Raw genomic sequence first — 23,355 nt, 5'->3', positions numbered from 1 at the left:
TGTCGCAATTACGTTGCTCTCCAACAGAGTGGCCCGAAACTGTCCGACCAGTGATTTTCGTTCCAAACCCAACGAGGGAGGTTTTCAGGAGTTTTCCGGTCTCCCGGAGTCGCGAGAGCTCGTCCTCTGCAAAATTAATAACCCGAACCGTGTAGCAGGGTACAGAGGATCCAGATTTACAGGACCTGCATGCCGGATATAAATTCAATAATTCATCCCCCGTAACGTAAATCCGATCCTTCGCCCTTGATAAACCATACAATTCCCATCAACATTAAATGCCCTTCCCCATAAAATCCGAGGAAAAAATGAACGCAATAAATTCCAGTCGAAGGCTCGGAGTTACTATGTAAAAGTCCTTACGTCATGTAAGGATTTTATATTACGATCCGCGTGTAAATAATTCATAACATCGTTGATCGCCCCGTTCGAATAATGGAGGGAGACGGAGCCCCCCCCAGCGACGTTCATGCGTTTCACCCCGAGTGCATTAAAGCGATTTATCGAATATCGAATATCGCGTATCGGTGTACAGCCTGCCGTGCATTCTAAGGATTGCCGGCGCGAATCCGAGAAGATATCGCGAAAAAGGGGGATAAAAAGGAAGAGAGGGAAAATTTACACCTTGGGAGGGGAATGCGGTCGATAGGTGAGCGAGGCCGGATGCGTTAATTAAAAACCGCATAAACGACCTCACGACGAGGTATACCGTCGTGAGGTCGTTTTTACCCGCGACGGGAGAGGCGACCTCTTCGTCCAGGATGCTCGCATCCATTTTTAATGGGCCCCATCTCGAACGAGATCTTTCACGGCGCTATCCGCGATTCCTCTGCATTATTCACCCCTTTAAATAGCACCCCATGAAAAGGTAACGTGTCCCCGAGAGGGCGAAAAATAAATAATTCCCCTTCCCGGGTGCGGAAATATTTTACGTCCCCCTCCAGGCGTGACAATGGCCGTCCTGCTATCGTAAAAAATTCGGCGATCGAGTTAAGAAAAAATATTCCCACCCTCACAGCCTATCGATATCCGGTTTACCCAATCAGATGAGTTCCGCGGGACCAAAATTGGAATTCCCGGATTCCGGTGCATTAAATCCGGCTTTTTCGGGGAGGCTTTGTGCACGCGATGCGGATTAAACGCGGCCGACGCCCTGAAATCAAAATATTTCACGATGGTAATCAAGAAATCGACCTGGTTGCGAAACAAAGCCCGGCATTCGCGGCAAAGTGCTCCACTTTTGACGGCAATCCGAACAGGACGCCACCCCTGCTGGGTCGCTTTTCAACCGCGCGCGAATGCCGCAGGTGTCGAATGGCCTTTGAATAAAAAAAGGAAAACTAAAAAAAAAAGAGGGAAACTTCCTGCACAGGGATTCCAGCAGCTGGCAAGAGCGCTGGAAATATAATCCGATGATTTTTTAAGCGATGTACTTATATAACCCCGAATCAGATGTACCCCTAACTGGACGTACGTGCGAAAAAAGCATGTAAATGGTAGAAATATACGGATAGGGATTTTTTTTACGTCGAATTAATAATTTAAAGTGGAATTGTCACCTTTTTACGGGCGGAAGGAAATGCATGGACTTGGACCCGATGTACCGAGACGTCGGTTTTTTGGTTTCAAAGCCCCCGATAAGAATGGCGTTATTTACGGACACCTCTGATAAATCGTCCGCGAGTATTCCAGGAGCGAAAGAACCATTTGCCTGGCCAGCCGTTCCCGAGGGAACTCCGCTCATCGATTAAAGGACCGTCCCGGGGATAGCGAGCAACTCCGGAACTTGTCCCGAAGACGGGAGGTCCTGATTGCACGAGGAATTTGCGAACTCCTGGTGATAAGCCGCCTAAGTGCTGGAATCCTAAATTGCTGGGCTCGACCCTGTCCACTGGGAGATTAATGCATTCGCGGGGAACCCGACTTCGAAATCCATCTTAATTTTGATAAAACTCCTGCGAAAGGGATTTTTCAAATTCGCGTCAAATGACGGAATGCAATTCTGGGTGCACCGGAAGGAAGACGCCGAGTACCGATTGATGACTTGGACGTCCCTTTGCGTAATCCACGTCAATCCGGGCCCTGATTTTGGGAATTGTCGAGGCTCGAGGTCAATACCGCAGGGCAGTTCCGGTCAATCCCGGGTCGATTCCTGGTCAATTCCTGGCCAATTTCCACCGAGGGAAACGAAGGTACCCTCCACCACGTCGCGTTGCAACTGCACCCGACACATCACGACGTTAATCGAATTGGCAACGTCCTCGCGCATTTGTCGCGCTAGCCCGAGGAAAGACACAAGTTAAGGCAAACGAAGTTAGGTTAAACAATTTAAGCCTGATCCGGGGATTTAGCGGTCGCGTCTCGAGAATCGGGTTTTCCAGAGGGAAACTGGGCTAACGACGGCGACGAGGAAAATCGGAGCCAATCGAGAAATCCTCGATTAATCATCCCGATCGACCAACCCCTAAAGAACTCGCCGAGACAACTGCATTACTTTTTTTTCCCCATTATCAATCATTTGATTGGAATTCCCCCCTTAAGGATAATACTTCAGAGATTGTATTTGTTTATCGGGAACCTTTTAGGATTTTTAGAAAATTGTTTAGAGGGGACCTCGCAGCCGGGAGTCGAAAATCACGAGATCCTTCGTAGCCGACTCGGGAGGTTCGTCCTTAACTCCCTTATCGCCCCTCGTCCGGAGATCGAGCTCGACTTTCGACTGCTATCAGGCGTTGAAGGCGATGTATATGTCGCTAAAACGTGGAATATGAGCCCCGAGTGTCACGAGAGTTTGTGGAAATTAAGTTTAGCCGTGCCGTTCCTCGCGTCAGGGATTCGGTTAGGAGGATTTTGCAACAGGGGTTGATTTGCGCTCCCAGAAATGGACGTCGAGAGTCTCCCCTTAATCCGCCGGATGTCGCGTGAGATGATAAGGGACGATAATCCATCTCAATTGGGGATTGAAAAATTTCCCCAGAAATCTAACTCGTCCCTCCGCGTCCCTCGAAAAATCCGCTCTCAAGGGCTCGTCGCCTTTCCTCGGCCAATTATTATTTTTTAAACGTTTCTAATTTTTTCTCGATGTACGAAGACTTACCCTGATGAAGTCGAAGGTCTTCGTGAGCATCACGATGCAGGATGCTCGTTCCTGCCAGACCATCCTCCAGAATTCCGTGACGGTGTGCTCGGTAGGTCCCTGAGTGACGATGTAGGCGTTCGGCTTGAGTATGCTCTGCAAAATCGGAATACATCGATCGGCTTAAAGGGTGCTCAAAAGTCCCTCGAGGGTTGCATCCACCCCCCGAGGTGACGTGCACCCGGGGGATACGTAATGCACCGTCGAATTTGACCTCGGTCTAACTTATGCATTACCGAGCCCCCAGGTAGCCTGGATTTTATTCCAGGATAATTGCCCTCCCCTCTGTCTACCATAAATAATCATCTCCGCTCGTCATAAATATCCCATAATTATGTATTAACTTCCCAATTGGTCCTCTTATCAATCTGCATCGCGATGCAGGGAAATGCCCCCAGGGGACATGCCGGGTAAAAAAAAAATCGGAGTACTCGATTGGCTTTAATCAGGGACGTCATACCTTGTGCATCTTATCGCCAATCACCGGCGATGAGAGTACACAACCCCCCCTGTGTGCACTTAGAATTGCAATTTGCAAATGCATACTCACATCTACGTAGGACGCGTTGACATAATCCGAGTCAGGCTCGCCCTCTATTGTCTCCAGCACCACCCGGTTGTAATCGTCTGCAAGTCAAAGTCGAAAGACAAATCGGGTCAAGTGGAGGCTCGACGATCGCCTTATCGAGGGGACCGCCGTCTTATCGCGGGCGAAGGAGGCCTCCTCGGTCGCGAAGTAATTGTAGGTTAGGGATCGAAGGAGCACCTTATCTCTGCGGGGGATCGAAGGGCCTATCTCTGCACTCTGCGGGGGTGACTCGATATTTTCGCGTCTTATCACCCCCCGATACTGCCACCCCTAGCGCCGTTTAATACCGGCCTCCGCGATTCGTCAAAGAGTTCGCTTTAAACTTCCGCCCCTGTTATCAGTACACGATACCTCCGAGTCGTCACCCCTTAAGACATGGAATTTTCCCAATTTTGTTAATATTCTCCCCTTTCCGCGAAACCCATCATTTGTATGCACCGCCCTTATCACCCATCCGCGCTGTAATTTCCCCCAGAGGGTGGATTTTAATTTTCTTCCCGTCTCGCGGGCTCCGGTGCTCCAGTTTGGACTCTCCATTATTCGGTAATTTTTCTTGGCTTCGTTATTTTGACATTTTTTTCTGAAAAGAAGTCCGTGGAGGGCCACTCTTGAAACCCGCGAGTCACTTCCGACTCGCCGGGGAGAATCCCTCTCTCTCGTTGTCACCTAATTACCTGATGGGCCCATCTCTGTCGGGGTGGCTCCGAGGGGCTCGCACCCTCCTCCTCTTTCTCGAATGCACCCCTCTATCCGTCTCTGTCCCACCTAGCTGGTATCGCCGTGAACTATTTGTACCCGAAGCTAAGCGACCGGAACGCAATCCACGGGGATAATTAGCTCCCTCTAATTAGACGGGGCCAGTCTTTGCAGGGAGGCCTTGGGAAATTACTCGTCTCCCGAGAAAACGGAAAAATGCCCTGAACTTCGCCCAGCAGTCCCGATAAGCTCCCACAGGACGTCCCTGGATCTTCCGCCTCGTGAGGGGTTTCGAAATATGAGGGAAACTCAACGGGAAAAAAATCTTTCCTCATTTCCAGGAGATACTTTTTCTCCGAGGAAATATTTTTCCACGAGGAGGGGGAGTTACCTTATTTTCTACTTACATGGAATACACCTCTGATTTTGATTTTTCTCCCGGTTTGCAGGCCTCGTGGCGTGCCTGCACGAGTGCGTCTCCACCTTGGTCGCTTTCTGCAAAGAAAAAAATCGGAGAAGAGGAAACGCGAGTCTCGTACTCGATAATTCATCCCTAGAATTATCGACGACCGAAATATCGAGAAAAGCGTCCCCCTAACCCTCTTCTCGAGTGACAAATATATACATCCTGGGCTCCCCTTATTTTTCTCCGCCGTATTCTTCACCGATGGCGGCGGTTCCGGGGCATCGTAAAGATCGTAAAGAAATTTTACTTCGCCGAGCTTCCTTTGAAAATAGACCTCGAAGAAGCGCCTCGTACATTTTACATCAGCGGTCGTTTAAGTCGACGTTGCATTTCCAGAGATATTGTTTACGGGGGGAAATATCATCGGGAATTCCGTCTGAGCCAGTTCCTCGTCAAGCATCTTTGAAACGACTTGTATATATTTCGAGCGGAATATATCTGCCGCGCGGAAATCCCTGCGAGCGGTCTTTGATTTCGATCCCGTCTCCCTCGATTTCCAGGGTGATATCGAGTTTCAAAGTCAGGACCGATGACCGAACCAGGCGTCATCGCGTATCCCGTCGGCTGGTAAAATGATCTCGATCGATTTCACGATCTTCCACCCATCGGGGACGGAGAATATTGAAAGATAATTCCCATCCGGGGGAGGCGCGAGGGGTGGAAAATGAATTAATCGGGGCTTAACGCGCCTCGGATGGAGTCAGTTTATCCCATTTCGTTTTCGGGGGTGTTCCCAAAATCGGTCTGGGAAAATCAACCGAGGAAAGGGGTGGCAGATACCGAGACTTTCCGCCATTCATCGCGGATTCCCGATGGCCCGACGTGTCGGGGATCAAAGGATCTCTTCCAGGGTGGAGTGCCAAGACGCGAGACGGGGGCTTTTTCTCTCTCGTTTTCCTGTATAAGTTTTCCATTCGACGGAGCCCTTTCCCGCGAGAGCAAACACCGGGCCAAGAGCAAAAAGCCCCGAAGACAAAGGGGCCAAAAGATACGTTCGGGGAATATGTAAACGACCCCTGTAAGGAGGTAAAGAATCGAGAGTCAAATGGCTCGGCCGAGTCGAAAGAGGAACGGCCCGGGGCTCTGCGGTTGGATCCACTCAAAGAAATTCTTTTCCATCTAGCGTCTCTCCCTTCGCGGTGCCAACTCGCCCTGGAACTGCGGGAAACATCCCCGGAAACGGGGAAAATGACGTCCGCCGCGTTATTAATTAAATAAAAATTAAAAACCCTAGAACGGAATCCCTCGGTCGACTCGAATGGTAGGGAAATTGCTTCGTTACTTCGTTTCTTTCCCTTTTCACCTTTTTTTCATTTCATTTCATTTCATTTTCCTTTTACAAGGACGGAGGAAAGATCATCGTCGCAGCTACGACTGCCGAGTTTGGAAGTTTTTCGGTATCGTTGCGGTAATTATAACTCGGGGTGTTAGAGCGAGTAATTACCGCCCCGCGGGAATCGCGGCGGAAAATCCTTGTAATTAATGACGGGAAAATAGCTGAATTTTCCAGAGTTGTTCCTACTTCCAGTAAGTGTTGTATTCCCCGTGAAAATGCCCCCGAGCGGAAAGATCACTTTCTAAAAAAGAAGAAATGCAATGAAAAGGGCATATTTCCTGCGAGGTGCATCCCCCGGATTACCCGAGTATGATAATAAGTATGCCGACATTATCTCTGATAAATTCAACAAACTCCGGCCCGTGTTTCGCGGCCGCCGCGAGCTTCTCCATTATGCATTACTTTCCCGAACCTTAATTACAACGGTACACCGCTGCATTCCCTGCAAGACCTGGAGAGGATCGATGGATCACCGAAATCGATACGGAGAGACACCTGTTCCCTGCTGATACCTCGCCAGGGTCTTAACAGACTTAACCAGTACCTTAAGGCAGTAATTGTGGAAGCTGGGACACTTTCACTCGTAATTATTCACTCCCAAGGACGATCCCGAGGGAGAAATTTGGAAAATTCGGGCACTCAGTGATAGGGAATGCCGGTTAAAAAAAGATGGGCTCGTCTCACCTGAAACTCCACGCGGTAAAGGACGGGGAACTTTCTTCGGAGTTCGCAGAGCTTCGGGTACTGGGAAAGCTCCGTGGGGGCCGAGGGCAGGGTGGTGTCGATCCCTCCCAGTTCTTCGGCGGCTGAAACGGAAATCGGATTACGTTATACGGAGGCAGTTATTTCAGCCCGTAAAAAGGCCGGTCGTCTTTGGAAATCGGAAAGACCGACCTCGACCGAACGACGCCCGCAGACGGCGCTTCGTTAAGGAAGGAAATCCCGACTTTACAGCAGACTGTAAACGTCGTGATAACATCCCGGGAGATTTCGGAATATCGGAAAAGAGCGCCTTCCATGCCGCCAATGTTTCCTGGATTTTTCCGAATTTTTCTCGCGGCTCTCCGGGCCCTTCATCCGCGCGGGTACATTTTTTAACGCACCCCCGACCTCGCCGTGATACTTTTTTATCCGATCTCGAATCGCGGATCCAATCGTCGCGTAATCGGCCGACGTTCCCATTTCCGCGGGCAACGTCGGCCGATGACAATGGGTGCCGATAGACGTTCACACCGCCGCGGTAATGTCGCACCTACGCCCCCGCCTCGGTACAGGATTCGCAATAACGGCGCAATTGCAGCCGCGGCGATTCGCGATTGCGGCTAAAATCCAGGGATAATAAAGTAACCGCAACGGCGCGAGGACGCGGAACGGATATTCCCTCTTTACTGGCAATTCCGCGAGGCCGTACGAGCGAATTCCGGAATCCGCGGTTCCTGATTGTCCCGGAAGTTGAGGTGCCATCCCGGGTAATGTCCAATTCCGAGACTTTTCCCATAATGCCATGAATCCCCCGAGCGTGCTACCAAAACTTATAACACCAAGAGTCCTCGAATGTAGGACTCGGTCGAGTGACAAGGTACTTGGCGCGAAACTCCACCGTGCTTTTATCACCGATAGGATAATAATCCGGGGGAATTTTCCTATTTCCCTCCTGGTTGATGCCGAAAACTCCGCTTTTCGGATAGCACTCTCGGAAAAGGGAACGGCTCGCTTCGGTAATTCTTTGCGAGGTGCATCCGCTGCAGCTGCATGTGCGCAACCGCGCGAAAGCTCGGCTGCATGTGCGGATGCACCAGCTCGACAGGTCGTCGGTGAAATTCGTAGCTGTCGCTGACGCGAGCCACTAAATCCCAGGACCGAATTGTCATGCCCAGTATTCGTCTAATATCCGTGTGGCCCCTCTCTGTGCGAGGGTGTCAAGGTGTGTACGTACACAAGGTATTGAGGTGCACTTTGCGCAATGCACATTTTTCGACTTGGGCGTTGAAACCTTCTGCGCAGCGGCTTGTCGCGGAAACCTACGCACTTCACCCTTACGCATCTCTCTGTACGAAATGTACCCCTAGGGGGAGGACGAGTGCGTTTACGCACCCCTACGGGTTCGTGACATACGTACACGCCTACGTGAAGATCCACCATAACTCGCAGGCGTGAGGTGTCCCTTTGGGGGCGAGAAACTCATCCCTAAATCACGCCTTTCCAACCCCTAACAATCCGCCTACGCACCCCTCTCCCACGCAGCCTCCTAAAACCGGAGAGAACCGGGGAAACGCATTCGGCCGAAATGGGAAATCGTGGTACTATACTTACGTTAGATAAAAAAAGAAAATACGAAAAGGTACAGGCGGAAAAGAATACCTTTCATTGATAAAAAATCGTTTAATTGTATATTAATTAGTATATTTCAATTTAACATGGATTCCATTTAATCCGTTTCAACCAGGAATTTATTTCCCTCCTCCGATCGCGCCGTCGATTTAATTTCCCGAAATCGAATTTTCCACTATTTTAGGAAAATTATATTGACAATTGCGGGCATTTCCTTTTAGCCCATGGAACGGAAACACGTGTAGAGATTTCTATCTCTTCCGACACGCAGGCTTTATAGTTGATGGACCTTGTGCCGGGTCCGGGACGACCCGGGAGAATTAATAGGTACATCCATTTTTTAAAAACCCGATCAACGTCCAGATAATCCCCATTTATCACGCCATGTCCGCGTACTTCGTCGCGATCGCGATGTCGCGCCCGGAAAGGGAAACTCGAGGTACACCTAAATTGCGACGAACTCCAAATAGTGTGTACCAAAAGTCCCCGTCGCCCTTGATTAATTATTAATCATCCACAGATACCCTCCCCCACGTTTCCAATTTTTATTACACCTACTTATTATTATACCGAACGAGGAAGAAAACCCGAGCGATCTCCGGCAAACGTCCAAATCTTCTCGAAAGATTCCTCCGGGACGTCGGGAATCTTTTCCTCCGTCTCGGATCGAATAAAAAAATATCGAGGGAAAGAAAAATTGGGGAAAATTCATCCGATCAGGGGAGGCGCCTTCATCTCGCATTCACGAGGGTGCGACCCCGGGGCCGGCTCGAACTCTTCGATTTTATCGGCCGTAAATCGTTTACGGGCCCTCGTTTGTCGGAAAACTCACCCCCTGGTCGGTGCAAGTGCAGCGAGGCAGGTGCACCGCGACTTCGCTCTGCACCCTCCGCGACGGGGTGCGATCGCAAAGGTGCACCAGCCTCGACTGTTTGCAACACAATGCTCATAACGAGCTCATTATGTTTTGCCGTTGCATAATGTGCCCCGCCGTGGCGGCGACAAAGCCGCCGTCCTCGGCTTGCGGCGTCATCGCACCGAGAGGCTCTGTGCACGTGCAAATCACTGCACGTAACGATAACCTGCACCGAGAGGCTCAATTTCTGGGCCGCGTAATTTTAAAGAATTTTCCACGTGATAAAGTATCATATCAATCCTAACATTTCGCGTCGCTCCGCGATATTCCCAGCGGGAAGACATGCGGGAAAATTCATGAGTATCGTTTTTACCGCGTAATTATCGGCCAGATTAAAGTCAGGAGCGGGAAGCTCCCGAGGAAATGGACCTGCACGGAATATCGATATCGAAGCGTTTAGTGGTTTAATCATTGTAAGTAGTTACCCCCGACGTATGTCAGCTCGACGTGTCAACGGTGACCCGAATGGGCGGGAGCTTCCGTGTTCTCCCATTACACGGTCGTTCCGAGTTATTACATCGAAGATCTCCTCGATGGCAGGAGGAACGAATCGAGGGGAAAAAATAAGGTCAGGGGGATATCGAGGACATCGAAGGAGACGAGACAGGAGCTCGAAGAGAGCTACTCGCCGGAGACGACCTCCTTGCGACTCGCGTCGTCTCTATCATGAATTTTAACGCGATTCATTTTTAATCAGTTTCGAATGAATTTATAAAGAGCGAAGAGGAGCCGTGGGAACTCTCCGGGGCATTCCGAACCGGAAGTTAAGCTACTTTCCCGGCAACTAAAACGTTCTTACGTCAAATGTACATTTTATATGACTTAAATTGCGTATCACGGTGATGCGCCTTTAACATGTGAATATTTTAAATACCCCTTGGTTTATAATCCGAGGGTCAAGAATTAACCTTGTCACCCGTATGTACCATCTTAGAATTATTTTCAAGGTGGGTCAGAAAATTAAATTCAATTATTTCAGTGCGCGCAATTGCGCTGGTTTCTTTGGCGCCGACGAAGTCTTTCGAAAGCTACTTTGCGACAAGCTCGGAAAGTTGCGGCAAAACCGCAGGCAAACGCATCGCGCGAGCAAAAGTGCCTGCCATTACCGATGCGCATTACCGTCAATGACGGGCCGCGGCATTACCTCCGACAATCGCGGTGCGCTCCGACACGACCGTCTCCGGTAACGACTGCATTCGATGAGTTAGTACCAGCTATTAGCTTTATGCTCTGCACAGAAAGCCGTCACACGGAATTTCGAGAGTGCCCCTCAAAGCGGCGCGGTTAACGCAGCGCCCGAGTGAAATTTACGAAAGCCTTGTGAATTTTCCGGCATTTCCGGCAAAATAAAAAAGAAAGAGAAAATCGTCAATTCGTCGCGATGCCGAAATAGGTGGGCGAGATGTACTTTAATTCGCGGATCATCTTTCCCCTAGGAGGGCCCCGGTGAAATTCTCCCTAGGGAATTTCTCGCTTTCTTCGGGGCGACGTCGCCGTCGGCAAACGAGATTCCTGCCTTAAGGTTAATGCCCCATGGAACTTTTAAGCCCCATAACCGTCCTCCCGGGGAGACTACGAGTGGGTATGGTTTTATTCCAGACGTCCTTTACGGTCCCTGCAGTTCTTCGAGTCCTTACCGTCTTTATACTCTTCCCGAGCTTTGTACCAACTGCGAATATACACTCCACTCCCCGGCAGTGCTCATCGGATAAACCCCCGATTTATTCCCCGACGGTGCTCCGAAAACACGGATTCAAATTCTCGCCCGATTTATACGTCAGCTGTTCATTCGCAGCCTCCCCGACGAATTTCCCTGGATTTCGGACACGTCCCATATTGTATTTTCTTTTTTCCTCCGCATTTCAAACGAAATAAAAAGAGACCCTCTCCCAAACAGTCGCGCCTCTCATTTTCCGAATTTACATATCTATTTAAACGAAGCTCCTTACAGTTCATTACTACTTATAATTATATTCAAGTGTTAGTATCCTTATCTGCAGAACCATGAAAAAGAATGATTAAGAATACATTGAATTAATTAGTAGGACGTATCTCTTTAAATTCGGTACTCGCAATCGTTCGCTGAAATAAAAGCGAAAAAAACAAGGGAAAACTCGAAAAACTGCGAGGATATCCCAGTTTATTGGGATTTCACGTTTAATTCGGGGAGAATCTGTTAGTCTAAAACGTGCCTGGCGGGCTTGCGGGGTTTCCGCGCGTTTAACGCGACATGACACGCGGAGGCGACAGGTCGCAGAAGTCGGGACCCGCGAATTCGTCTCTCCGGCCAATTCGCGCGAATTTGCGATCGCATGTACAACGCGTGTCTCATAAATGTGCACGCGTGTCTCCCGAAATCACTCCCCGGAGGTAAACCGCATAGACGAGGACTTTCGACGCGGTTTTGCGATTAGACAAGACGCGTCCACCCTGACCCAGTTGGCATTGCGGATACTAGAACGCGACGAGCCCGGTCGAGCGAGAAAACGCGTGCAAGAAATTCTAATCGCGTACAAATCTGGCAGAAAGTCTAGCAAATAGGCTTAGCCACCCTCAGAGATCGATAAAAGATCGAAAAAAAAAATAAACTGGAAAATCGTCGGTCCCTTATGGGGAGGGCAAAGGGAATCAGCTGATCGCTCGCTCGAGGAGGCGGAAACCCGAAGTAAAGCTTTTTACTCCCGATTGAGTCGATCTCTGATTTTTTTTCTTACGATCCTAAATGTTCATTTGAAGATCCTGATTGCTCCTTGTGGAGGTCTCATGACACGGGGCCAATTTGCGAAAATTTCAAGCCGTGTTTCTCGGGCGCCTCGGTAGGCGGAAATTATGCGAGGGGGTTAAAACGCCCCCGAAGCTCGTTTAGCCTGCATTTATGCCTCCATGTTGACTTTGAACCGAGGGCTAGGAAGCGGCCGAGTGCGTAAAAGGTACCTTGACACAGTTAGTCTTGGTAAAGCTCCAACATGTGTCCTCGATCATGGGCGCAGATTATGAGTGGATTATGCTGATTCGGTGCGTCCAGACCGCAGGGGGTTCAATTAGGTCCCACCGGGTCCTCATCGATCATTTCTCCCTCGAGATGCGAGCCCGGATTCGACCTACATCTTTCCTCGGATAAGGAGAAAATCCGGGAAAAAATCTTCACACTTTAATAAGGCGCTTTAATTGAAGGCGTTCCGGGTCTCGTCGAGACGTCGGGTTATCCGACGAAAATGCGGTCGCCTCATAATTGCCCCTTCGTCAAAAGACGAGCGAGAGGACCGACTTTCGAGATTCCTGACAGTCTCGTTAAGAGGCACCTCGCGATCCCCGAAGAGATCCCCTCGCCTTTGCGTACGTGTCATCTGTATAATTAATTGCACTTCAAGACCTTTCGTGCGTGCCTTCGCGTACCCGCTAAGTACCTCTCGTTCAATCAACCCCCGATCTTACATTTAAGCAAAAAATTCAGTTTCCATTGCGACCCCTGACGCATTTTTTTTTTTTTTTTTTTCATCCAGTGGTTCATCCTTGTCTCTTCTAAAGATAAGGTCGAAGGTGCAAGAATAATTCGCATTTCCTATTTTATAAGAAAAAAAAAATAAATAAGGCCACGTTTCTATCCAATTTAGGGTGCAAAATTGAAATCAGGACTGCTCTTTGAGGAGTGCACGGCCTCGGGTTCTAAAAGTGTACCTACACTTTCCCGGCGATAATTGCCAGGCACTGCCGACCCCCGCGAAGTGCAAGTACTCGTTCGATACTCCCGGTGATTCGCGTGTCCTCTAATCAGTGTTATTAGAGGCCGAAGCTTCCGCGGTAAGTCATAACTCCTGATTGCTCGCGCACATCTCAATTATCCCGCAAATCACCTGCCATTCAAACTATCCCCCCACGAGAATAATGTCAATCGAGCCGGGGTGTACCTCGTCGAAAGACAGCCTGATGGAAGGATTATTAACCTACGCTTTTGTACATAGAAAATAATCCCGCGAAGCCGATTACAGGGGGATAAAATCGATAACCCCGTTAGACGGATCCGGATGATTTATTGGGTCAGCCGGCACTTTGGGAAAATTGGAAGGAAAAAATTCCCACGCCGGGGAAAATGAGAGAAAAGTCAAGGGAGAAATTAAAGTGTCGCGTTAACGGGTTCGTTCGAAAATTTAGGGCGAAATTGAACGGCGGGGGCGATAGGGGGGCAAGATTCCACCCTTTAAGGGTCGCCATCGCAGGGGGTAGTGGTGGTTCCCACGTTAAAGTCCCACTCGTAATTAGAGGAAAAGAGCTTTAAACGTGCCCCTGCTCGAGCTCGTATAATTCAATAAGGGAACGAGCCAAGGATTTCCTCGGCTCTATAAATTCAAAGGCAATTGGAAACAATTGGTCGCTCTCCGCCGCTCTGTCCAGTTTTTTCCGAGGGATTTTTCCCCGAATTTCCTGGACCCGGGAGGTAACGGGAGAAAATGTAAATATGCCTTCGGGAGTGTCTTAATTTTACACAATTTGCGAAACGCACCCCTACTAGTTTTTCCGCAATATCCGCGAGGCCCTGTGTAGATACAGGGCGGAAATTCTCATACCGAAGGCTTGGCTTATATTTTTAATATAGACCTCGAGGCTTCTTCGCATCGCCGGATTTACTATCCCCGAGAAAGCTCCTCCGTGCGTAAAGTGCGTCTCTCAGTCTCGACGGATCTGAGAGCTTGGTATTAAAATATGGACAACGCGAGAAAAAAAGAAAAAAGAAGCGCATCAAGAGCTCCCGTCGAGTGCAAGAATTATTTCTCCCCTTCCTCTTCACCCTTTGGCCTATTCCCGGATTCGCAAGATGGGCTGGGTCCTCCTCTCGCGTATCATATCCCTTGTTTACCCAAAATTCAATTTTTTCGCCCGCCATATCCACGACCATGTTTACGCTGGCAGATAAACCAGACTCGATAGAGAGGACGGTCCTTCCGAATTTGGCCCAACTAAGAATACCTATAAATGCGATATTAATAACCCGAAAGGAGATTCCCGAAATAGTCATGCGACTCTTGAATTATCCCAGAGAAAATACGGACTCGTTGTTCTCCTCGGGAGTCATCTTCGCGATCATTGAAAGATGGGAATGGAATGAGATTTAGGCCCAGCATCCCGGAGACACCGAGACTAGGGCACTGATTTTAGAGATGCGGTCAAGTCAGAAAATGATTTGCATGTGCATACGAGGCGCTTGTAATTTGGGAAACATTAGGATTCCCGAATTTGTACCGCTTGGTCCAATCGATAGAGACCCCCCACGAGGAGCTAGAATGCACTGACTATCATGGAGCCTGGGACCATGGACCCGACATGCATTCCCATCACGTGCACCCGCGTTTGCGTTTACGTTTATGTGCAAGTACGCCAGGACGTGTACTCCAGCTCCGTGAAATGCACTTTAAGGGCAGGTCCCACGTCCGGAAGAAATACAGCTTCCCCGGGGAGAACTTCCCCTCCGAAACCAGGACCTCCTCCCAGACTTCCCAAACTCGCTCGCCCCAAAAATCGCTAAAAGGAGTCTTAAAAAAAATGTCCCAGAAGGAAAAGCGAGATCCATCGCAGTCCGATGTTTTTCCAGGACTCGAATGGAAGGGCATGGGAATAAAAAAGTCGGGGGGGGTGAGAAGAAAAAAAGAATTGACTTTTCCCCGAAAATCCATCCGTCATCCCCGAGGTTCAAAAGGGAGGTTTTTTGCGCTTGAGCTTTTTTCTAGCCGAAAGCGCGCCGGCACTTGGAATGCCCATTGTTTTCCCGAATCTGCCGTATTGTCGGTGCAACGTGCACGTTGCACCCCTGACTGCAACAACCCTTTTGAACGTCGGCACGCCGACTGCACGCGACGTTCTCCGGGCGAATAGTCCGTTCCCCAGGGAGGAAAGCCTCGCGTCACATTTTCGCCCCCTCCTCTCCTTTGCCATTCCCGTTTACCCCGTTTTCCCGGGATTATTTTTTCGCCCTTCTTTCTCCTTTCAATCAAGATATGCCGAGCAGCCGGCAAAGCGAGGCCGAGAAAACGCGGAGATAAAGAAGGCCGGAGATCCGCAGCAGCGGAACAGTCCCGAGGGACCCCCGTGCTTTCCCTAGGGAGGCCTTATTTCCGGGTCCTATTGTCGTCTTCCCTTCGATAAAAGTCTATCAAAACATATCCTAGAATCATACCGTGGAATGAGATATGGTTAACGGCATGAAAAAGGTAAAAATCCAGAATGGCAATAAGCGGAAGGGTAGTTCCGGCTTAGCCCCCGTTTTATTACGCGGTCGTTCGAAAGCGCAAGAATGCACGCCAGTCAAAAAGACGCCGAAGAGGGAATTAAGGGAAATAAGGTCAAAGCGTCGGAGCCAGAGGAAATAGCAAGATCGGCGAAAGCCGAGCGTCGAGGCGGCGCCGTTTCGGCCATGAATCTCTCGGCGCGAATCCCGGAGGTACGCGTGGAATATTGCCGTAGGTCATCTCCCGGGAACGAATGGTCCCCCGTCTCCCTTATTTCGGTCATTGTTGCGCGCTTTATTGCGACAGATCGGACGAATTTAATGCCAAAGATCCAGCGCGGCCTCGATTCCTCGCGGCCGGCCGCACCAGTTCCGAGGAAAGATGAGCCTATTGCGCGGACCCGCGAGAGAGAAATACTCGGAGAAATATTCCGTTGGATCGATGCCGGGACGCGGCTCGACAAATCACGTCCCCCTTAGCGGATTTAATTTCGATCCCGAGGAAAATGGGCGGCGCGGATCACGAAAAGTCGACCGGATCCTTCGAGATCGGCGACCAATTCGAGCCCCTTCGGGTCCTTCCACCCCCCAGGACGAGGGAGGACCGTTTGACGGGTTTCCTTGGGACCCCCGTCTATCTGGACCAAGGAGGAGAGGCGGACTCGGATGTCCCTCGAAATGAAAATTTCACCCGGCGATGCTTCCCCTCGCTGCACTTTTATTTAGGGCAATTGATCGACCCGGTTAAATGTCTCCTAGCCGCTCCTGGATGTTCGGGATTTTTCATTTTTTTTTTCCTCCCTCCTCCGGTTTCTCGCCGCCCCCCGTGCGTGAGTTTCCGACCACTCCGCTCGAGGGCTGCTTCTCCGGTTTTAACGAACGCCTCGCGACCCGTCTCTCGCTTTTTGGCCCTCAAAGACGCCGCCCTGGAGGATCCTTGAGCTCTCGCCATTCCAGGACAAAGGAGAAAAGCTCTCTCCACGGTAAAGTCCTTCCGTCGTCGCGAGACAGCTTCGAGCTCGGAACTGTCCGGCGTCCTTCGTCCAGGATTTTCTCCTTCCGGTCCGGCGGTCGAAAGGGGAAGGGCTCGGGGAAATTCTAGCTCGGTGTCAGGAAAAGTCTTGGGACTCGACGTCTAGGAGACGTCGGGGGAGAAAATCGGAGCCGGAGGCCCGTAATTCACGGGACGTGAATAATTGCGTCGGGGTGGAAGTTCGACGGGACCTAAGGGAGGATTTGAGGAATTTAATGGCCGATCGTTCGGAGTCGATCGAGAGTTTTAGCGAGGAAATTTAACCGCGTCTCGTATATATTCGGGCAGAAGGAGAACGAATCGCGGGGAAAACGATTCCGAATAAGGTCCCTGATTTAAGGGCCTCGACTTAAGGCTCTCCGAATCAGCTGTTCCAACGAGACGGCCAACCCTTCCTCGTAAAATGAAAACTCCGAAATAAATCCCCAAGCCCTCGAATCGCGTTCGATTTTCCTCCACTCTGCGGAATCGGATCGAAAGGCTCTCCTCGCGAGATATCCAGAATCCGAGGGGTCGCGTGGGCGAGGAATTTGCATACCGCGGGATTCCGGGGTATCATTGCCCGCCGAAAGCAACACGACCCATTCTCACCTAAATTATGTCGATAAATCCCGGCCGGCCCGGTCGTATTTTACAATGAAAATGTTACGCGGGATATTAAATTCTTGAAGAGGGAGTTATACTCCGAGATGCCGCGATTGTTGGGGGTTAACGTAACCCGAGCGATTCATTTACGGCAGTTTACTCGGCCCTCGGCGAGCGGAATGCAAACCCCGGTAAATTAAGTTACGACCTCGTTCAAGAGATCCGCTTAACGTTAAGTAACGAATTGGCCCCTGATTCAATCGGTCACGGAGGAAAAAACCAGAAACGATTGCTCGTTAATTACTAGCCGCCTCGAATTAGCGAGTGGTGGTACTCGACAATTCGGCGCAATCGATAAGGTGACAATTTAGGACTTCGAGATAAGCACGCGCGACGGAGATAGGAGTGTCGGCCCCGAAAGGACAGGAAAATCGAAACGCGCGATTCCCTTTAGAATTTCCTTGCCTCGGTGGCCCCATTATTCCCCTGTCTCGTCCACGTCTTCGACATTGGTCCATTTTATTCAGATATCGAAGGGCCCTTTGTTGCTCGAAGATTATTGTTGCGGCTCTTAAACGAGCCTTTCTTCGACGTAAGCGGTCATTTCCATTTCGCCTACCTTTCATCCGGACCCAAGAAAAAGGAATACGTATACATATGAATTTATCGCTCTTCCCCTCGATGATAAACCAGCGTGGTATCAAAATGAACGATATCTCGAAAAAGTAGACGTAATAGTTTAAAGTATTAAATTACGTGGTTAAAATTCATATATTCGAGTAGGATCAAAATATCAACTCGGAACTCCCTGAAGAGGATCCTCGGGTCTCGATCGAGGTACCCGGAGGCATTAATTTCGGAACTTCCGGGCGCGCGAAATTTCGAATTTTCCGAGTGGCACGGAACGTCGAAGCCTTCCGGGAAAACCATCAGGGGTGAAAATATTTGAGGTTAATCGCGGTTTCCGGGGCCGGAGGTCGCGACGAGGTCTCCATGGGTGAAATCGTCCGGGGATTTCGGCAGGGTCGACAAACCCCGGGGGCCTAGGGAGTTTCCAGCTGCAGCCAGTGATTTTTCATCGGGCACCCTTGTCCTTTTTCCGGCGAACCGGGTCACGCATTTATCAGTGACGGCGCTTCCGTCATGTACGGTGGTCGGGTTCTCCCGGGAAATATACCGCGGGCCTCGGGAAAATAATTCCGATGGAAAGATCGCGGGAAAACGACGCCACGCGTGGGGGGAAAGGAGGTAAAAAGCAATTTTCCGAAATTCGAACAAATTCACGCGTTTCCGGCTGCCGGAAAATTCGACAAAAAAATATGTAATCAATTGTACTCCGGAAGGAAATTTTCATATCGTCAGGAAATTACTCCCTTCGTTCTCTGGGGATGATGAGTTCGATCTCTCGGGTCGATATGGGTGAATTTTCCGGGACGCGGGTTTTCCCGAAAGCAGGAACCCGGGTCTTGTTTTATCCTCCTGCGAGATTCTCCTGGCGATAGATCGAATTCGGCCCGGTCGAGATATCAGGACGTGATTGGCAGCCAGGGAGGCATCGAGGGATCGAAGGAGGAATCTCACCCTGACGAGGAAACGAACGCCCTCCGTCACTCGGGGGCGATCCTCCCGACGGAGAGATTTCCACCCTCGGACTTTCCTCCTCGGCTCTCCACGGCGAGACGTCTTCCCGGAGGAAAACGGGCTTCCGGGATCGATCTGGACCTCGAACCACCGGGTCACTTCCCTCTCGATTTCCCGGCTTGTCGATATTTCCCTCGTTATCCCGACGAGCGAGGTCCTTTCCGAAGCAATTTACCCATATCGTGAAATTTTTCCCGTTCATGGACTTAAAGAAAAATAAATTCCCAACACCTTATTGGGGACCAGGAAGTGACGGATTATAAACGATATAAATGACGAATTATGTATCATTGTTGGGCTTTAACAACTCGTTTAACCCGCGATTGAAGGCCGCCGTTAAACAACCGTCGAGGGGAACGCTAAAGTCACTTCTTAATAGTCGCGCGCAAATTCTCGGCTCCGTACGCAGGGAAACTTCCGAAAAGCTCGACGCTCGTTTCGAGAGGGCCGTAAAAGCTCCGCCTGCAAATGGCCGTGATGCGAGAGACAAGACCCGCGAATGGCGGAAGTTGGCCACGTAGAAAAGGAGGGCGAGCCCTCCGCCGGAGCTTTCAGCATCCAGCACTTAGCTTTCGGTTTTCGGTTTCGAGTTTTCAGTTTCCAGCTTCGAGCGCCGCGAGTCCGCACTTTTGGGAATTTCAGGCCGACCAAAGGCCCCTGAAAAGCTTATTTCTTTCATCGGAAGAGCCTCTTTCTTTTTTCCTCCACCCTCGGACTGGTCGGACCGGAAATACAGTTTATCAAGATATACAGAGAGTGGAAGAAAATTCGGCCATGATTTTCCGTTTTTCCAAAAACGAAGCGCGACGTCTCGTTGCTTAAAAATCGGCCCTCGTGAGACAAACGGCCCTCACGATGGAGCGATCCATTCGCGTTTCCGACTCCTGATAGGATGATTCCCCGCAAATTGGGAGATTTATTACCGACCCCCCTACATATTTATTGCCCGAGGGAGTAACGCGCCGTAAGTTTCCGAGCCATGAATCAATGCGCTTCCCTCTATCTCTTTCCCCAGGTCGCGAGTCCTTCCAAGAGCCCGCGAAAACGTCGAAAAAGCTCCTCCCCCTTCTGTTCACTAAAAGCGACTGCAAGACGATCATTAAAAAACCGCGTTATCACCAATTGAAATTCGATGCTTCTCCGATGGTCCCGAGAATCGACCTCGAGGAAGCCCCGATACATCGAGATGTAAGTCCCGATGCACGAGTTGCCTTTCGAGGGGCGACAAAAGCTCTTTTTCCTTTTCCTCCTTTTCCCCCGATCTGCAAGCGACCTAGAACATTTCCCCTAGGGAGGCGCCATCGACGGGACCGAAAGAAAGTGCCCGGGGCTCGGATGCGTGTCCCCCGGGCTTTTCATGAATTCCAATAAACACGCTTTTCCATTATGTATACACCATGCGAGCAGCAATGAGATCCGCGTTTTCCATTTTTTCCTATTTTTCCTCCCGGCCTTTTCCCCTACCGGAGAAAAGAATTCAGGAAATACTCGAGGGGAATTTCAGGGAGAAACAATGTCCATTAATACCGACACACCGGAATTAATTCGAACGGCAATTAATTGTAAAAGAAAATCCAAGGAAGGGGTGAAACCGATTACGGTCATTTTTTTAGCACCATCGAACGCCCACGTGGGGAAACACCGCAACCGAAAGCCGAGGGAAGCGCCTTCCAACTTTTCGCCATCGACTCGAGGAAATTTATCGATCTCGGGGGAACTTTGGAAATTCGTAGAAACTGTAATCAGAGCTGTCGGGGGGGGGGGAGGGGGAGAAATCGGTGTTCCGCGTCCGCGGAAACTGCTAACTGCTGTTTGTCGGAAAAGGACGAGAAGTATGGCGCCCGAGTTGAGGTGCAATTAGCCGGCAATCCGGTTGCAAATCCTCCCCCAGGTTCCCATCGGCCCTTGAAAATGGTTCCATAATTTTCTCTCATCTCCCGTATATTTCTACATACACGTTATCCAAAAGTTCACCTCTCACCCCTCGATTTGAACGCGTAAGAAAATGTCAAAGCGCGAGGCGTGCGAAATTTATTCCCGCGCGCGCCCAGGGTTGATCTTTACAATGCTCGTAAAAAAATGTAATTGCGTCGTAATTATTGCAACGACCGAGGTAATTTCTCATGGGAGGACGCCCCGCGCGTCCTGGAGATATCTATTATTTTTTTCTTCCTCGTTTTTATTTTTTTATATATTTTTTAATGGTCGCCGTTGTTCGTAAGCGCACGGGGTTAGCGTCGATCGGGAACAAAAATCGCTTCACGGAGCGTTGAGCGTTGCTCGTTTACTTCGTAGTTAGGGGTTTAATTTCCTTAATGGAAGTTCGGAAGTAAGAGAGGAGCCTCAACTCCCAACAACTTCGTTTCCCGGTACACTCATCGAATCTCTTCGTAAAGCCTCGATTTAGCAGATTACGATACGCTCTTAAAGCAGCCGGTGACTTCCCACGTGGGAAGGCGTCGCGACGCCCTTATCAATCCAAGGACGATATCCAATAATTCTTTCTATCGCGGTGACAAAACCTTCAATTAACCATGAATAAATCCAGATTTAATTAGGCTTCACGATGAGAAGCTCAACCTTACAGACTGACCGCGATTTACGATACGGTAACGCAATTTAACAATTCCCCGTTGATATCGCAAGCGCACCTACCCTCGTAATTGAAAATCAAGGATCGACCTGGTCATAAATGCCATCCAGGATCCCAGACAGGATGCACTCTGGGGAACCAACTGGCTAACTATTTGGCCCGCTATCACGCGTGGTTACGCAAATTACGCATTAGTTGATATTAGACCGCGAGTAACGCAATCGACATCAGCGATTGCAAGCTCGGTTTCCGGGTGCTTGCGAACGAATGGATCGTGTCCGTAGAACGTGGGTGCATCGCCGAGATATATGCATCCGAGTGCATCTAGGTAGACCTAGGTACACGACGAGGTACACGTAGGTACGCGTGGTCACTCAACTCCACTCACATACGTCCACATACGTCCATATACCCCCACACACGCACATCTAGACACATCCGGAATACATTCGATTGCGCCTAGGTGGTCGGCCCTAAGTGCACGGACCTTCCGTCCTCGCGGAGGTGATAATCGATATCAGCCAATGGACTTCCGTCTCGAGTTCGACGTCCGCGTCTTGACAACTATTGCCGGCCGTTCCGCAAATCGGCCCACACGCCTACGTCCTGAATAATTAGTAGTTTCATCGACCCACAAGTCCGCCGGAGAAAATGCCAACGCCTCCGCAAGAGGGAAACGCGGAAATACGAGTGCGGCACTTTGCGGCACAATGGAGCCTCGTTGTGCGGATCACCCGGTCCGCAATAATCGTTCCCCGTTCTCGAGCGGGGATTTATGAATCCTGGAGAAGGAACTCGAGGGGAGAAAAATGTAATTCAGTTATCCGAGAGATTTTATGTCCAATTATTCCAGAGAACGGTAAGGAGAACTATCGGATGGGTACTTTTCATTCTTAAAGTCTCCCGGAGACAATCGGAAAATTCGGCTGGAGCGAGATCGGGGGATGAACAATAAAATCGGGAAATTCGTCGAGAGGTCCGGCTCCTCGATAGGTGGGTGCCGACACCCTGGGATATTGCACTTCATAACTTAGAGCCGAACTATCCTGTCGATTGGTTACATACCGGTGTATGTACGGTACATAGGTACACGCGAGAAGTGGCGATCGCTTCATAAATATTGGCCCGCGGGGCCGGCGAACGTGTGACAAGGGTGGAGGGAAATCAAAATGAAAATTTTTCCCTGGTATCGGATACCCGTGTCGGGGCATCGGCCGTATCGGATTCGATCCTCGAGAATTAGGGGGTAAATCGATTTTTACCCTGTTAGAAAAAGGTAACGAACGCGAATCTCGGGATTCACTTCAAAGGCCCGGGAGGAAGTAGAAACCCCTCCCCATTGAATCCGGAGGAAATGACCCGACTTTCCCGGATTGCGAGGAAAAATTCCGAGACAAAGACGCCGGGCAATTTGCATGGCAAAGACTCGGTCGGGAAGCCGCTTAGCAGGGGAAGGTGCATCGGTGCATCCCCCGATGCACCGGGGTGCGTCGGGGAGCATTCGCGGGTATCGGTGGTCGTCTGGAGAAAATTCCAGAAACTCGCGAGGAAAGGGTTAAAGGGTGCACCGGCGTCTCCGGGGAGAAGGAGGCGGAAAGACCGAGGAAAGAAAGTCGACCGAGAAAGGCGGAAAAGTTCCGCAGGCGGCGGCGACGGTCGATTCGCCGAGTCGCGGGCTTCGTGCGAGAGCGAGAGAGAGGCACGTATAGGGCGGGCCGCGGGAGCGAGGGAGACGGAGAGAGGGTAGAGGCGCCCACGGGAGAGAAACTCGATGATCGAGGGCGGGGGGAAAGCCCCGAGGGAAAGGGCCGCG

General features: G+C 50.3%; 1 protein-coding gene across 2 annotated transcripts in view; it reads right to left on the bottom strand.

Moving 5' to 3' along the window:
• Positions 1-23,355, bottom strand: part of LOC105696377 (receptor-type tyrosine-protein phosphatase kappa) — a 49,360-nt gene that overhangs the window by 4,637 nt on the left and 21,368 nt on the right. For both annotated transcript variants that reach the window (XM_012418797.1, XM_023434446.1), the window contains 4 exons: positions 6,908-7,029; positions 4,829-4,916; positions 3,687-3,763; positions 3,098-3,232 (listed from right to left, as the gene is read on the bottom strand). In XM_012418797.1, coding sequence (XP_012274220.1) covers positions 3,098-3,232; positions 3,687-3,763; positions 4,829-4,916; positions 6,908-7,029 — 422 coding nt within the window. The remainder of the gene's footprint in view (positions 1-3,097; positions 3,233-3,686; positions 3,764-4,828; positions 4,917-6,907; positions 7,030-23,355) is intronic.

This window comes from Orussus abietinus, unplaced genomic scaffold (assembly GCF_000612105.2).
Source record: "Orussus abietinus isolate OABI.00-Male unplaced genomic scaffold, Oabi_2.0 scaffold15, whole genome shotgun sequence".
NCBI classification, from domain to species: Eukaryota; Metazoa; Arthropoda; class Insecta; order Hymenoptera; family Orussidae; genus Orussus; species Orussus abietinus.
Note: the sequence above shows the minus strand (reverse complement) of the source record. Positions and strands in the feature narration are given on the sequence as shown.